Here is a 14,822-nt window from a genome sequence, read left to right on the forward strand (position 1 = left end):
TAAGTTACAGCACCGTAATAGTGCTCTATTTCATCAGTGACTAGCATGCAAAGTTTCCCCATTACACTTAACTGTTAATTAATAATTTGTCACTTTGTTGCTGTAACGTAAAGTTAAAGCTAAGCTAAGGCTACACCTCGGTGCCTTGCAGTCAAGCTATCTGGAGTAGTAGTAATGTCTAAGCTAACAGGAAAAACTAGCAGTCTGCTTTACAGAGGCTCTGTAACAGATGCTGCTGTCCTCCATAAAGTAAGAAGAAGAAATACAAACTATCAGCACAAATATGGAAAATAGACCAAGCTAATGGTAGCAGGGCAAGAAACAAAGAAAATTAGCAGGTGTAAACTAGCAGTTCTGCCTCTCATTAAACGTAGGAGGGTCATGAGATGCTCTGATGCTGTCACTTTAATTGCTGCTATTTGTTGATTTTAATTAAGGGCCAGGGCTCCTTATTTATTATGCATAGTGATCTGTCATGTGAAAGTGACAGATTCAGCATCTGTAGATAATGGCTTAAAAAGTCACATGAAAGCTTATAACATTGAAAAATAATTGAATAAGAACAGTGCGGTTTGTGAACACATAAAAATGCAGTGTGCAAAAGCACACATTCCAGGACAAATACAATAATAACGTGATCAATGATCCAGATTATTTACCACTAAGATATAGAAATCAATAGGAATGAAGCAGGATAGGAATGACAGCAAATTTTATTTATATTTCATTTTTTATTGTGGGTATTGGCCCTGAACAAGCTATAATATGTGATCCCTAAAGAAGACATCTATCGGTCATTATGACAGTTACAATGAGACAATACTAGACCTGTACTTTAACAGTGACACTCAAAACCATTACAGCAATGAACCCAGCACAAAAACAAATTAACAAAGTTGATTTTCCTGCATTTCTGTTGAGCTATTTTGGCCCTTACAAAACTAATCCAGTCACTGAATCTTACATACACCAGTCATTTAGACTTTTAGCACAATACTGACTGTATAATTACTACTCGAAAAAAAACATTTCATCAGTCGAGTGGTTGCAAGAGGGTGTCATTTGTGGAATAATTATAATTATCAGGTCTGTTCCTTGCAATCAACGTTAAAAACAAAAGGAAAAAAAATTAAATAAAAAGTGAGAGTTGTTTTGTGTACAAAATGGAGTTAGAATTAATAAACTGGATGTGAAATGGGTTGAAAGTTGCATTCATAATGTCTTAAATTCAGCAGATTAAAGTCTAATCTTGTTGATTGCATGATTTAGCCCATTTTTACTTCATTTCTTAAAACATTTAAGTGTTCTTTATACTCTAAACCACTGGCATGATTTCAATTTGCAGGCCACCATCTGTGCGCAGGTTAATATATTCAGTGTCTAGAGCAATTGGCCTGCACTTTGGAAAGAGAACATCTTCACTGGAACAGTTTTATTTAAAAGAAAAAGATGTAATTCAACCGTTATTAGAGTTGAAAGCTGCACTTTTGTCTAACAGGCAGTGAAACATCATTTAAGGCCATAACAGTGAATATGTGATATCATATCAATATCATTTTCAAAGTAACCATATCTATGCACATAAGCTAAATAAAGGTACTGTAAAACTGCTATATCCTTAGACTGCAGGGAGACTTCCCATGATTCACTCAGCATTTTTTTCAAATTTAGACTGTAAGTACAAAGCAAGGTCAAAAAACCCGGGACATCTCTTCCTTATCTGGATTCACTTGTTGGAAGATCAGCAATCAGGGCAAGCAGTCACACAAGGGTGGTTATCACTTCGACAAGTCAGCCCAGGGTTTCCCAGTGTAACTGCGAGTTATGAGCAGTGTTTGCATGAAAAAGACAGAATTGGCAGCGTATGACCAATCAAAAACATGGAGAAGTCTCTTGGCAGCAGAGCAGCAAGTTTTACAAAGAAAGAGAGAAGCAGTGAATTTTACAAAAGGAAAAAAATGTTAGAAAGATCTGGAGAGGTTAAACACATAACACCAGCTATTCAAAGCAGCAGTGTGAGACTGTGTGTTAGGAAAGGCTGCACAGTCTGTAAGCTATATTCTAATATAAAACATCCTGTAGGAATGTGTGTGCAGTTTAAGTGCTAAAGTACTAAACACTGGAAGACCTGACTATAATTGCATTTTTTTGCATTGAAAATTGAATACTAATTAATGTAATGTGTAATTACATTAAATTAATGTGTTGCTTATATATTCTAATGGCATGCAAGATGGATTCAGCTGCAACTCTGGCACAGCAAATTTGCCTGTACAGTAAAGCCCCATTTAATTGACTGTTGTGGTGAATTGCTTCCATATGAATAAAGCTTTTACCAGTAAAATTATTCCTAAGCATCTGCACTTACTGATTACTTTAGGTACACCTCGCTTGTACTGGGACAGATTCAATAAGGAGCTGGACACATTCTTTGACAGTGACAATGGCTGCAAATGCATGGTGTGAATCTCCTGTGCCACCACATTCCAAAAATGGGATTAAGTTCTGGTGACTGTGGAGGCCGTTTAAGTACAGTAATGGCAAGGAGCCATCAGAAAGATGGGTACACTATGGCCACAAGGAGATGAACAATAATACTCAGATTGTGATATTTAAGTAGCGTTCACCTGGTACTAAGAGGCCCAAACGTGTGCCAAAATCTATCCCTCACACCATTACACAACCAGCACCATCCTGAACTGTTGATTTAAGGCAGGATGGAGCCATACTGTAATGTTTACACAAATTATTTGGACCCTGCTGTTCCAATGTTGCAGCAGAAATAAAGATTCATTAGACCAGGCAAGAGTTTCTTCTACTGTCCAATTTTGTTGAGCCAATATGAATTGTTGCCTCAGTTTCCTGTTTTTAGCTGACAGGAGTGTGGTCGTCTGCTGTTGTAGACCATCTGATTCAAGGTTCGATGCATTGAGAGGTGCTCTTCTGCATACCTTGGTTGTAATGAGTGGTTATTTGAGTTACTTACTGTCACCTCAAAGCAGTCTTCCCATTCTTCTTTGAACTGTGTCATCAAGAAGGTATTTTTGCACAGAATATTTCTGCTCACTGGATATTTTTTCTCTTTTCTGAACCATCCAATATAAATCCTAGTGATGGTTGTGTGGAAAAAGCTCAGTAACATTTTGTGAAATATTCAGACGAGCCTCTGTCGCATTTAAAGTCACCTAAATGGTTTTTCGTTGCCATTCTGATGCTTATTTGCAATTCAGAATGCAATCTCAACTATGCCTGCAAGTTGTTGCCTTGATTGGCTCATTAGACATTTAAGTTGGCGAGCAGTTGAACAGATGCAACATGAAAGCTAAGTGCGTATTTTGATGTAGTGATTTTGTACATCTTGGTCTCTTATCTTGAGTATAAGCTGCTCCAGAAGAGAACTGGTCTGTACCTAAGTTATCCTGGCCCAATAGGAAGTGAACCCCCTTCATAATCCAGTAAACCCAGAGTTACCTGAAGTTACATTGGGAGATTCCAAATCCTACTCATTAGTTTCTCTTCTCTCTCAAAGTTTGCTGTTTTTCTCTTTATGCTCCTTAATTTTCCCTTCTTTTCCCTCCCATTCCTCTGATGAGAGGAAAAGGAGTCTGATGGCTGCTTCTCCCTGAGTCCGGTTCTGCCAGAGGTCTCTAACTGTTAGAAGGGAGTTTGTCCTCCTCACTATCAAGTCACTGGGGTTCTCTCTTTTAGTGATATTTAGCCCCTGTTGTGAACTGACATTATATAAAACCAAAAATCAAATTGAAATTAAAATGATGTGGAAGACTTTTAGTCAGTTTGGTTGGGCTTGCAAGTAAAATTGCCTCGTAAACATTGTGTGTCACTTTAATACACAGTGCCATAGGTGGGTTTTATAATTGCGGCTACTGAGCAGGCACTAAGACCAAAGGCAACCACAGGAATTTCTTAACTACAAAAACAAGATGGCAATTTTTCTCATGATGGTAATGAAATAACACCAATAAAACATGCTGCTATTTGTGCCACTGAGCGTTTACTGGAAGAGCCGCTCACTTCTCAATCAAATCGCCACATCACAAGCTTTCTCTCCAGAGCCCGAGGGAGAAAATCAGTCAGTGTGATAGTGATGGTAAATTCAAAACTTATTGGTGCTTGCTTGCATTGACTGTGACTGGAGCCTCCAAAGTTTTACGGGAGCCTAACAAATTAAATGCGTTGAAGTAACAGATCTTGTAAAAAAACATAGTTATCAGGATAACTTGAATATTTTTTGCATTCACATTGATCCAAATCTCTCAACAGGTTTTACAGCTGATATTCTCACCCACTTCAAAGATACAGACATAACACAAGCCAGATATGTCAGCTTGATTGGTGAAGCTGTGGCTGACGACTTATCAACTTATGAACAGATGCCTACACATTTTAGAGTTGTTTTCAAAGCATTATTAGGAGTCCCCTTATTGTGCAACTCCTAGTAATAAATAAAAGGGGTCCACATTTGTGGAAAGACTGATATTGTATTTATCAATTTGTCAAGATTTCATGTACAAAAAGTTCCGCAGTGCGCATCTTAAGTTTGATCATAGTTACTATTTTGTTCTCCTGGCAAGGCCACATTTTCTCCAGACAGAGGAAGTAGGTTTTTCTTATTTTGCATAATCTGCAAAAAAAGAACTGTTCTGGCAGAAATGGTTATGAGCTATATAAAGATGTTGTGGCTAGACTCATGGATTGTTTTGCTTTAACTTATATTTTAGTGACGTTAAAGGATTGTCTCTCGAGAAACAGAAGTTAAAAAAAAAACATGACATATCCGCAACCCCAACAAGCCAGCAATAAAGGCACATAGTGGTACAAGATATAGACTTCTTCAAAGTTAAATAAAGTCATAGGAGGAACCTTGAACATGAATCCTTTGGCATGACAAGGTTTTCTGCATTATTCAGTTTTTAAAATGTGATTTAAAATGTTATCTTCATTTAAGCCCCAAGTATACACAAACACACCCATAATTATGCATTTGTGTTTTTATTGAACACACCCTTTAACCCTCAGATGGATGGATTACACTACTTTATTAACTGAAATAACTGGAGGTCATTTATATATTATACAGGTATGCTTTATTTTAATGCCTATGTTTGTTATACCTAGACTGTTTTGTTTGTATAGTCTAATATTCTGAAATGCTGAAATGTCATTAATTATGATTTTTAATCATTTTTATTCAGAAAAGTCAGGGTTAGCCCCGAGGCTTGTGCAGCTATATATCTTGCTATTCTAGCTCTGTTAGATGTGGTTCACTGCAAAACATGTTGTAACGAGAATCACAAGTTAAAAACATACATATATTTCAGAGGTAAAAAAAAAAGTTAAAAGCTGTAGGAGCAGCAGATTGACAAGTTCCTTGTAGAAAACATTTTTTGCAATTATCAGAAAGGCACATATATACAGCTCAGCTCTTAAATAACCCTACTCTGTTGCTTGAAAGTTTAAACAGTCCCAGTGCAGGTGGAAAAAAAACTAAATGAGCCCTTTCTTTTCCTTATTTTCTCTGATATTTATTCGGTTCCAGTGTTGGTTGCTCAAATTAAACATGTCCAAAGTTAAAGATAATCAGGTCAGAGTATATACAAGTAACCTGTGCATTAAACACTGTGTTTAAACTGTTCTAGACAGACTGTTTAGACTGTTTTCTCCGCACTCGGTTCTGTATGATGTCATAAAGATGGGGTTATTCCTTTCAGACAAACTAAGTGGCCGTGTGAATGCCCAGTATGAAATAATGATTATTTTGAACTAGGACTCATGCAAAGCTACTCTAGTGGAGTAAGGAATAAAACTGTGGGGCTAGAAATAAGCAGAAGAGGTCCCCTTTCTATGATGATTTCTGGCATAAATGTCAGATATCTGGGGATTAGTTTTCTAGCTGATGGTGGGGAGTTAACGATATCCAGAGCCAGCTAAGCAGCCTGGAACCATACTTTGCTGTCATAATGATGTTTTCATAGCGGTATGTAGTGATATGTTTAGATCATACATGTTGTTGGCTTCCTTCCCAGGTTATTTAATGTCAGCTTCGTTAGTCCACAAAACATTTTTTCACCAGAATTCCCCCAAAATGCTGTGCCATGGACCCAATTCGCCATAACAGAGTAATCACTGATTGATTGATGAAGTAACCCTCTGGTGATTATGTGCATGACTTGAAATGTATGAAAGGTTTTATTTAAACCCAAACTCCTTCTTGAACCTCCTAAAGTAAAAATGTGTGTAAAAATGAAACTTATAGTATGAAAATGAAGGAAAAAATGACTATGTTGTGAAAAAAATACATATTTTTTGAGCGGACAGCAAAGCATTCACAAATCAGCTGAGAGACGTTATGTCACCACTGTGTCTCTGGTCTGGCTCAGTCTCCCATGAAATGCACATGCCTGATGCACGTCACTAAGGAGGCATCCAGAGGGCATCCTACTCAGATATCAGAACCACCAGTTGACTTCTTTCAGTATGGAGGAGCAGCAGCTCCTCTGTTTTGAGGTCTTCCTACATGACTGAGCTCGTCAATAGGAAGCTCCTTTTTCCTTTGATTATATCTTCAGTCATCATGTTCTTTTTTTCACTAGCCACAGTTGGCGGCCATAGGTGATGACAGGAATGTAGAGTGACCAGTATTTGCCATAGTCCAACTCGACCTTATTCTCTCATGGATGACCCCGTGTCCCCTAACACCTTCACCACTTTGTTCATTTATATTTCATTTTTGTTTGAATTGTATTTAAAGTTAAACAGAAATTAATGGAGACAGAAAGCAGCAATCTGAACAAAGAACAAGAAAACTGGCACGGGTATTCTGGCGTGGCACGCAGCTGTTATACTTTCCTGTGCTTTGGCCTCAGGAAAGAGGTTTGTCTAATCAAAGATGCAGAGCTGCAGATTGGTCTATGGATCTGCTTGGCATGGCACACTCTGTACACAGCTAATCACTATCAATATAAACCCAGCCTCTTCCACGTGACCGACATGGCTGGTACTGCTTTGTAGTTGTACACATTGTACCCTTCTGACTTCAATAAAACGTCTGTCTGAATAAGATTTGGAGAGAAGGTGCATTATGCAGTCACGTTTGAGTGAAGCTTCTTCTTGCTGTCTAAGGATGTATGAAGAAAACATCATACAAAAGCCTCTATAACCTGTGAAGTCTGCTCTTCCAAGACCTCCATTTCCCTCTGGAACCACGCCAGCAGTTTTTCTGTCAAGCTTCCAGTGGTTTGGAGCTGGTTTACGACACAACCTCTCGTTTCCTCGTTTGACTCTTCTCCACTGGAAAAATACTTCCACATGTGTGTGTTTGCCTCTTCTTGCTGTTGCTGCGTGGAACAAAAAAAAAAAAAAAGCAGAACAGGACGTCTTGCAGCACAGAAATAGAGTTGTGTAACGTAATTTAAGAACATTGTGAACCAAGCTTTGTTATGTGAGCCCTCAGTGAGGGCCATTTCCAGTGTGCGCTTATACTTTTATAATTTTATCTCAATATGTTAGTAATAATTTTAAATAAAGTTATTAAACAGAAAATGGGCGAGTACATGTATAAGACATAATGAACCCAAAGAGTCTGAATATGGTAATGTAGTTTACAGTAAATATGTGGGGTCAACCATCCAAAGCAGTGGTCAGGCCATGAGAGGTGAAGAAGAGTATAGGCAGGGTGGTGTGGACAGAGTGACAGAAGGATTGCTGCAAGACTGAAAGGGAAGCTTTACAAGACAGAAGCAAAACTTGCAGTGATTTATGGTTTGGAGTTCGTGGCAGAACACTGCAGGCGAAAGCGCATCAAATCCGATTTTTTTTGACCCTATGCGACCCATATGCGATCATGGTATGTCAGTGTGAACGGCACAAATCCGATATTTTCAAATCCGATCTGGGTCACTTTCGTATGTGGTACTGAATCCGATACATATCCGATGTTTTAGAAAGCGACTGCTGCTTGAACGGTCATGTCGCATTAAATCCGTCTTTTACGTCAATGACACAAGACAGACGCCAATTATCAGTGCCGGAGAAGCGCCCGAGAAGACATCGCGAATGCTTCCTGGCCATCCAGTGTAGATGTTAGGGAAACTGTTGAGAAGACAACGTGAACATTTTATTTGTACTGTATAATCTGCAGATTCTGACAGAAATCTGCAACTATCCTTTGAAGCACCGCTCCTCTCTAAAACAGCAATAAGGATAATTATTAGGTTATTTACATTATTATGTAAATAACAAAATAACTTAAAGCAAAAATTGGGAAACGTAAAGTCCGAAGTCTGTATATTAAGGGCCATCAGTCAAACAATACTGTTTGGTCTGGGTCTAAACGGAGCACGTTGTGTGTGACGTCTTCTTTTGCGCATGCGGGCCACTTTGAGGGTTCACACTAGAGCGCGTTTGCTGTCACATTTTATTTGTAGTGTGAACAAGCAGACAAAAAAATCGGATTTGATCAAAAAATCGGAATTGAGCATTAAGACCTGCAGTGTGAACGTAGCCAAAAAGACAGGAAGCTGGAAGAGATGAAGATGCTTAGAGTTTCATTTGGAGTTACCAGGAGAAACAGCAAGATTTGTATGTCAGATGGACGTCAGCTCGGGTGGAGCAAGTTTGCATGCAAAGTTAGAAATGGAGCAGGCAAAAGAAGGTGAATATAACGCTATAAGTTCAGAAAAATGAAACATAATGTTTTTTACTGAAATATTTTGTTTTTCTCCCTTTTTACTTTAAGCAAAAATAATCTTTTTTTAAATCTAGAATTTATTGCTGTTGTGTGCACCTACATTTATTCTACTGGTTATATGAGTAATATTTAAAGTTTGTTTTTTTTTAAGTTCATGTGTCTAAAGGTTAATTGTATACTTGTAGGTGTTTTCTGTAGCTTCACGGTAGAATAGCAAAGCTGTGACACAATGAGTGCAGTGGGTATCTGAGGTAATCATTGTAATAGGACAGGAGTGTGCAGAGTGATTCTCTTCTTACTGTACATTTGAAAGTTGCCTTGCCTTTGCTCATTAAGAGTGGTAATCACCAAAGAACATGTATAGAAGAAGAATGCCACTCACCAAAACTGAAATACCAACTACATTAATGATGTGTTACTACACGTGCCAGAAGAGTAAACTGCTTTCAGATAGTTGCATTAAAATTATTTGAAGGCTCAAACACAAAAGCTATCCACTACAGCTGGCCATACCAACACACCTGTCAATCAAAGCTGCTATGCCCCAATTTTAAGTTTAAGGAAAATCCCATATAAATGGGTAAACTAACCATAAAGTTCAAAATAGTGTTTTGCAGCAGGCTGTGAAGATGTTTATTCTTATTTGTCCTGTAAAATTGAACATTTTAACATGAGAGTTTCTAGGGATTGGCTCATTTTTAAAGTCAGTCCCCATAGGAATTAAGGGAACTGTATATTTTAGCCTCAGGGTTGCAGGTTGCTAATCACGCACCAAAACATGTTTAATATAGAGTTATTATTACAAGTAATTGCTATTTTTAATATGGGATGTGTCATTCAGCTTGCACTGTCATTCAGCCGGTTGTCATTTACCAAAAGAAAAAAAAAAACCAACTTAAGATGATGTATTGCCTGAAGTTTTTTTTAGTGTGTGGTTTACCATATGGGGTACATGATATGGGATTTAAATTAAATATGCAATTAAAATGCATAATCTTAAAACTTTTGCTAATGTGCTGGTGTGCCAAGGTTTTTAATGGTTGCAAGGGTGCATGTGAAATGTTCTTATTTAAGGCACTTAAACTACAAGACGCTAGAGCTTAAATGCACTTTGTGTGCTTAGTGCAACTAGTAAAACCACACAACCACCACAATTTCCTGGTTTCAGTAATGCTTCAAAAATACTTTCATTTCTTAATACCAGACAGAATATAGAAGATTGATGCATTTTTTTTTTCTTTTTTAATTATTTGTTTAGAGCAAGTCAACTTTGATTAAAACTGAATGGAAATGATCTTATATGTGATCAAAGCTCACTCACTTCCTTGGTAAATTGTGGCTGTTTACAACACTTACTGCAATACAAGCAAACATTTCAGATTTGTTGTAATAAAGCGAGTAATAACGCGTTCTTCTCTTTTCTTGCAGGGGATATCATTTTCAATGCACGCTATCCAGAATTGCCTCCAGATTTTATTTTTGGAGAAGATGCTGAGTTTCTCCCTGAACCCTCTGAACTACCAGTGAGTAGAATGGAAGAATGTGAAATGTTTAATAGAGGGAAAGGGTTTTTTTATATATATAATTTTCCAGTGAGTACAGTCTTTATCACCACATCTGCTCCACACCACAACATGCATTTGCTAAATCCACCTCTGATTCATTTTTATTAATTCTGCATGTCAAATATAGGACCCATTTTCTTCAAATGGTGGATGGTCACAACCTTATTGACTGAAGTGGCCAGGAGAGGTTTAGTTCATAGTACATCTAAATTTTAGAAAAGCAAACAAACACTATGCATTTTCTGTGGATCTTGAGCCTTAGCTGTTGTAGTGATTACACTTCTTATAATTGTTTTGACTTGCTGTTTATCTGTACATCTGATCATCTCTGTGAATCTGTGATTCACTGGACAGCTAGTCTGAACAAATGAAAATGTACTGTCCATGTTTATAATGTGCCCTTTTTCATAAAGAGAGTACTTCTTTTTAGATGGACAAAATGTAATTTAAAGTTTTATTAGATTCATGTGAATGCTCTTCTTCCTGGAAATTTACCTGGACATTCTTGGTATTTGTTCAGTCATGTTTTGTTTAATTGTCATTAATTTTTCTCTTTGAAAATGGTTCCAAGAAGTCATTTTTTCTTTTTTAACCATACAATGTCAACACAGAAGTATGTGGACAGCTGCAAACGGTTTTGAGCCTAGCAGGAGAACTGGTTTTCAAGGACAGATTGCATCAGCATTGTGTAGTTTCAGATGAGGTGTGGTTGTTTGTTTTGCATATTAATAAAAGCACCACAAAATTGCATCATCACTGTAAGTTCCAGTAAATCCCAAAGGATTTTGAAAGATACAAATGAATACTTGGTCAGACTTACTGTCATGGGGTAACTTTACAGAAAGAGCGCTTTACAGCACATGTATTCTTAAAGGTTTCACAATTAAACCAGAAAGTTTAAAATTTCTGTCGCCCAAACATTAAAAGATTTCTCAGAAACTAAAATACAAGCGACAAAAGCTGCTTATGTCTTCCCAAAGATCGCTGGCTTGGAGCAAAGAATGGGTAATGATGGTAAAGAATCACTGTACTGCACTAATCTGCAAAAATCCTGATAATGTTTATAAAGGCTCTATTTTCTCAGTTATGGCAATGGCAGCTGCAGTGTTTAAAGTTGTCTTGATCTGTGCTCAATCAGCCAAGTAAGGAAATCCCAAAACGTTGATTCTGTCAGCATGGTAGCATTTTCAGTGGGAGAAAAGTTTCATCACTTCTTAGGTCACTTGGATGAGTGATAAAATGTTTCTCCCACTGAAATCGCTGTGTGCAGATGAACAGAATAAAAGTATGGGTAGTGTTTAAAGTTTAAACTTTTTTAACTTTAGCTTTTTAATACTGGACCCTACTTGAGGAGCTTGAGTTACAGTTCAAAATAATATTTCATCATACTATACTGCCCTTGGTGCAGTTTCTCAATTTGTGCTCTGTCTGAAACCCATTTCCTTGCTTTTTTAATGGCATTGTCACTTAAAACCAGCTTTCTTCTCATTGGCTGTTCCTTCCAAACAGAAGTGTTGCAGCTAATTTCCCATAGAGCATACTGTACAGTCTACTCTGTATAATTAGCATACTTTTGAGTGAATGTCTGTAGTATTTTTTTCTGTAGGTTTTTTCTTTTCTGACATAAACTTATAACAGCCAACTTAGTTGTAAACAAATGAAAATGTATGTTAAACATGGCAAAAGTAGAAATTTTCATATTTACATTGTTAAGCTGATTAAACAGTTAGGAGTTCTATCTCAGCTCGATTGGTCACTGGTTTAGCATGTCATTCCTAAATTACATTGTGGAATAATTACACCAATCTAATTTCCTGTGTTTGGATAGTCTAATATTTTGTCTTTTTATGTTATTTTCTATCTATTATATATATATATATATATATATATATATATATATACCGTAAATGTCGGGCTATAAGCCGCTACTTTTTGCACAAGCTTTGAACCCTGCGGCTTTTAGTCAGGTGCGGCTTTTCTATGGATTTTCCATGATTTTTGTGATATCGTAAGACGATTTGTTTTGTGTGTTCCGCTGTTGTACGGCACTACGTTGCCTGGCGGAAGGATCGGGGTTCAAGAGTGGTATGTTAGTCACATGTCCGTCCGCCAGGCAACGTAGTGCCGTACGAAGTAGCGCGAAAAACAAACTTCAAAGTAGCGCTACGCGTTCAGCGGGAGTCGTGGATGATGAGCGGCGATAAACTTGCAAGTTATGCCCAAAAAGCAAGTTATGCCCAACTCTACCGGTGGATTCTGACAGCGTGGAAAAGTGTGAAAACATCCACGATCACCAACGGATTTTGAAGGGCTGGACTGCTGCATGATGGAGAGGAGGACACCGCCACGGCCCTTCTGAGGGTGTTCGACTCTGACACTGACAATGAGGATTTCTTTGGTTTTGAAAGTGATAACGAAGGAGAGAAGAAGAGTGGATGACAAAGCCATCATGAGCCTGTTTGTATCCGACACTGGAGAAGAGGACTTTGGTGGTTTTAGTGCGGAAGAAGAGAAAGATGGTGGTGAATGACTGACTTTTCTTCTTGTTAAAGCTGTGTCACTGCACCTGAGCCTAAAAGGTAGGCCGAATCTATTGTTCTGGTGTGCTGTAGGTTATTGTTATGTACTACATGTGCAAATATGTACCCATAACTTGTTTTTCAAAATATTAATAAAAGTGATGTCTCCAAACAGCCATCTCTTTCCTGACAATTCCCTTTGTGCATATTCTCTTACATATGATAAGTCAACATTGAAACACCTGCGGCTTTTAGTCAGGTGCGGCTAATGTATGTACAAAACAGGATTTTCCCCTGATTTTAGCTTGTGCGGCTAATATTTAGGTGCGCTTTGTAGTCCGGGAAATACGGTATATATATATATATATATATATATATATATATATATATATATATATATATATATATATATATATATATATATATAAGTTCTGTACAAATAAAGTTTATTATTATTAGTAATATTATTATTACCTAGCCAGGTAGAGCATGGAATGTCTACTACCAAACAGCTGTTATAGCTACAGAGCAGTTTGAGACAAGCAAATGCCTTGATATGCGGGCTGAGCTTCACAGGTGCCAGGGCATGCCGTGAAGTATTATGGTCAGTGTACTAATTTTCCACTGTGCCACTGTTATCAGAGCCCATGGCTCTGAGATGAAGAGGGTTTGTTGGATCAGGAGCGCAGTTGGGGGCATGCTCCTTGTTTACAGGGTTGTGCATTTCATCCCCCAGGGTCAAACTATTGGAGCCTAGTTTTACTGTTACTTCCTGAGGCAACTAAAGGAAAATATTAGGCCAAACGACTCGCACTGTGGCAAGATGGCAAAAGGGTGCCTCATTGTGACAACGTGCCTGAACGGCCACAGCAAATTTGGCAGCGCGGTTACATCTACACAGCTACAGATACACTCTCTGATGATTAAATTTATATCATTCTGACCCTAGGGTCTCTCGTGCACAGTAAATCACATTGTATAGTGCATGTCATCATGTTTTTGCCTGGCTAAAGCAGGGTACAATACACTAGAAAAACTTTATCATTAAACTTTTCACTGTAGTGTAGCGTTGTTCTTTCTGGGGCATTCAACAATTCAAGATCTAATTTGTACGTAACAGCAGATATCACTGTCCCAGTTTATGTATGTGACATTCAAAAATATATTTTCTGTTTAAAAATATTTAACCAACTGAGTAATCATCTCTCAATTTCAAGGCACCCATTTGGCTTTTGTGCTGCTTTATTGTTTTTAATTTAAAAATGATTACAGAACCCAGCAACAATTTGCCAAAACACACCGGATGAATTAATTTTGTTTGATCCAAACATAGGATGCAATCAACGCAATCACACCTAATACATTAAAAAAAGGTAATGGAGGAGGCCAAGGAGAAGGACCTAAAACTGGGGTGGGCAATTCCAGGCCTCGAGGACCGGTGTCCTGCAGGTTTCAGATCTCACCTTGGGTCATCACACCTGAATCACATGATTAGTTCGTTACCAGGCCTCTGGAGAACTTCAGGACATGTTGAGGAGCTAATTTAGCCATTTAAATCAGCTGTGTTGGTTCAAGGACACATCTAAAACCTGCAGGGACACCGGCCCTCAAGGCCTGGAGTTGCCCACCCCTGACCTAAAAGGAAGAAGCCAAACAGGGATCCAGTACCTACATAAGGCCCATGCTCAGCTACTGTGCAGCATCCGTTTTTTTTTTTTCTTTTCTTTTTTTTTTTTTTTTAATGTGTTCTGAAATAAATGAATATGACTATAATTCTGTCATCTCCACAGCCTTTGGTAATTGCTACTAATCAAACCATTGACCTTGTACAATGATTCCTTTAAAAGTAATTTCTATTGGCATGTTTGCGTTGGGTTATTAGATGATGGTAAACACAACACAGACATGCCAATAGGGCTAGCTGGAAATGTGCAAACTTTTCTGTAGCTACTACTGGGTAGTTATCCATTGCTATTTTTGAAGCAGACTAGCATGGAGCTGCTAAATTCCCCTGCTTGTGTCAGAGTCTGG

General features: G+C 38.0%; 1 protein-coding gene across 1 annotated transcript in view; it reads left to right on the top strand.

Annotated features, from left to right (window-relative positions):
* The window catches only part of babam2 (BRISC and BRCA1 A complex member 2), a 121,190-nt gene that overhangs the window by 5,997 nt on the left and 100,371 nt on the right, over nucleotides 1–14,822 (top strand). Inside the window, exon 4 of the mRNA XM_026151098.2 lies at nucleotides 10,136–10,230. Within this exon, the coding sequence (XP_026006883.1) occupies nucleotides 10,136–10,230 (95 nt within the window). The remainder of the gene's footprint in view (nucleotides 1–10,135; nucleotides 10,231–14,822) is intronic.

Source organism: Astatotilapia calliptera, chromosome 19 (genome assembly GCF_964374335.1).
Source record: "Astatotilapia calliptera chromosome 19, fAstCal68.1, whole genome shotgun sequence".
Lineage (NCBI taxonomy): Eukaryota > Metazoa > Chordata > Actinopteri > Cichliformes > Cichlidae > Astatotilapia > Astatotilapia calliptera.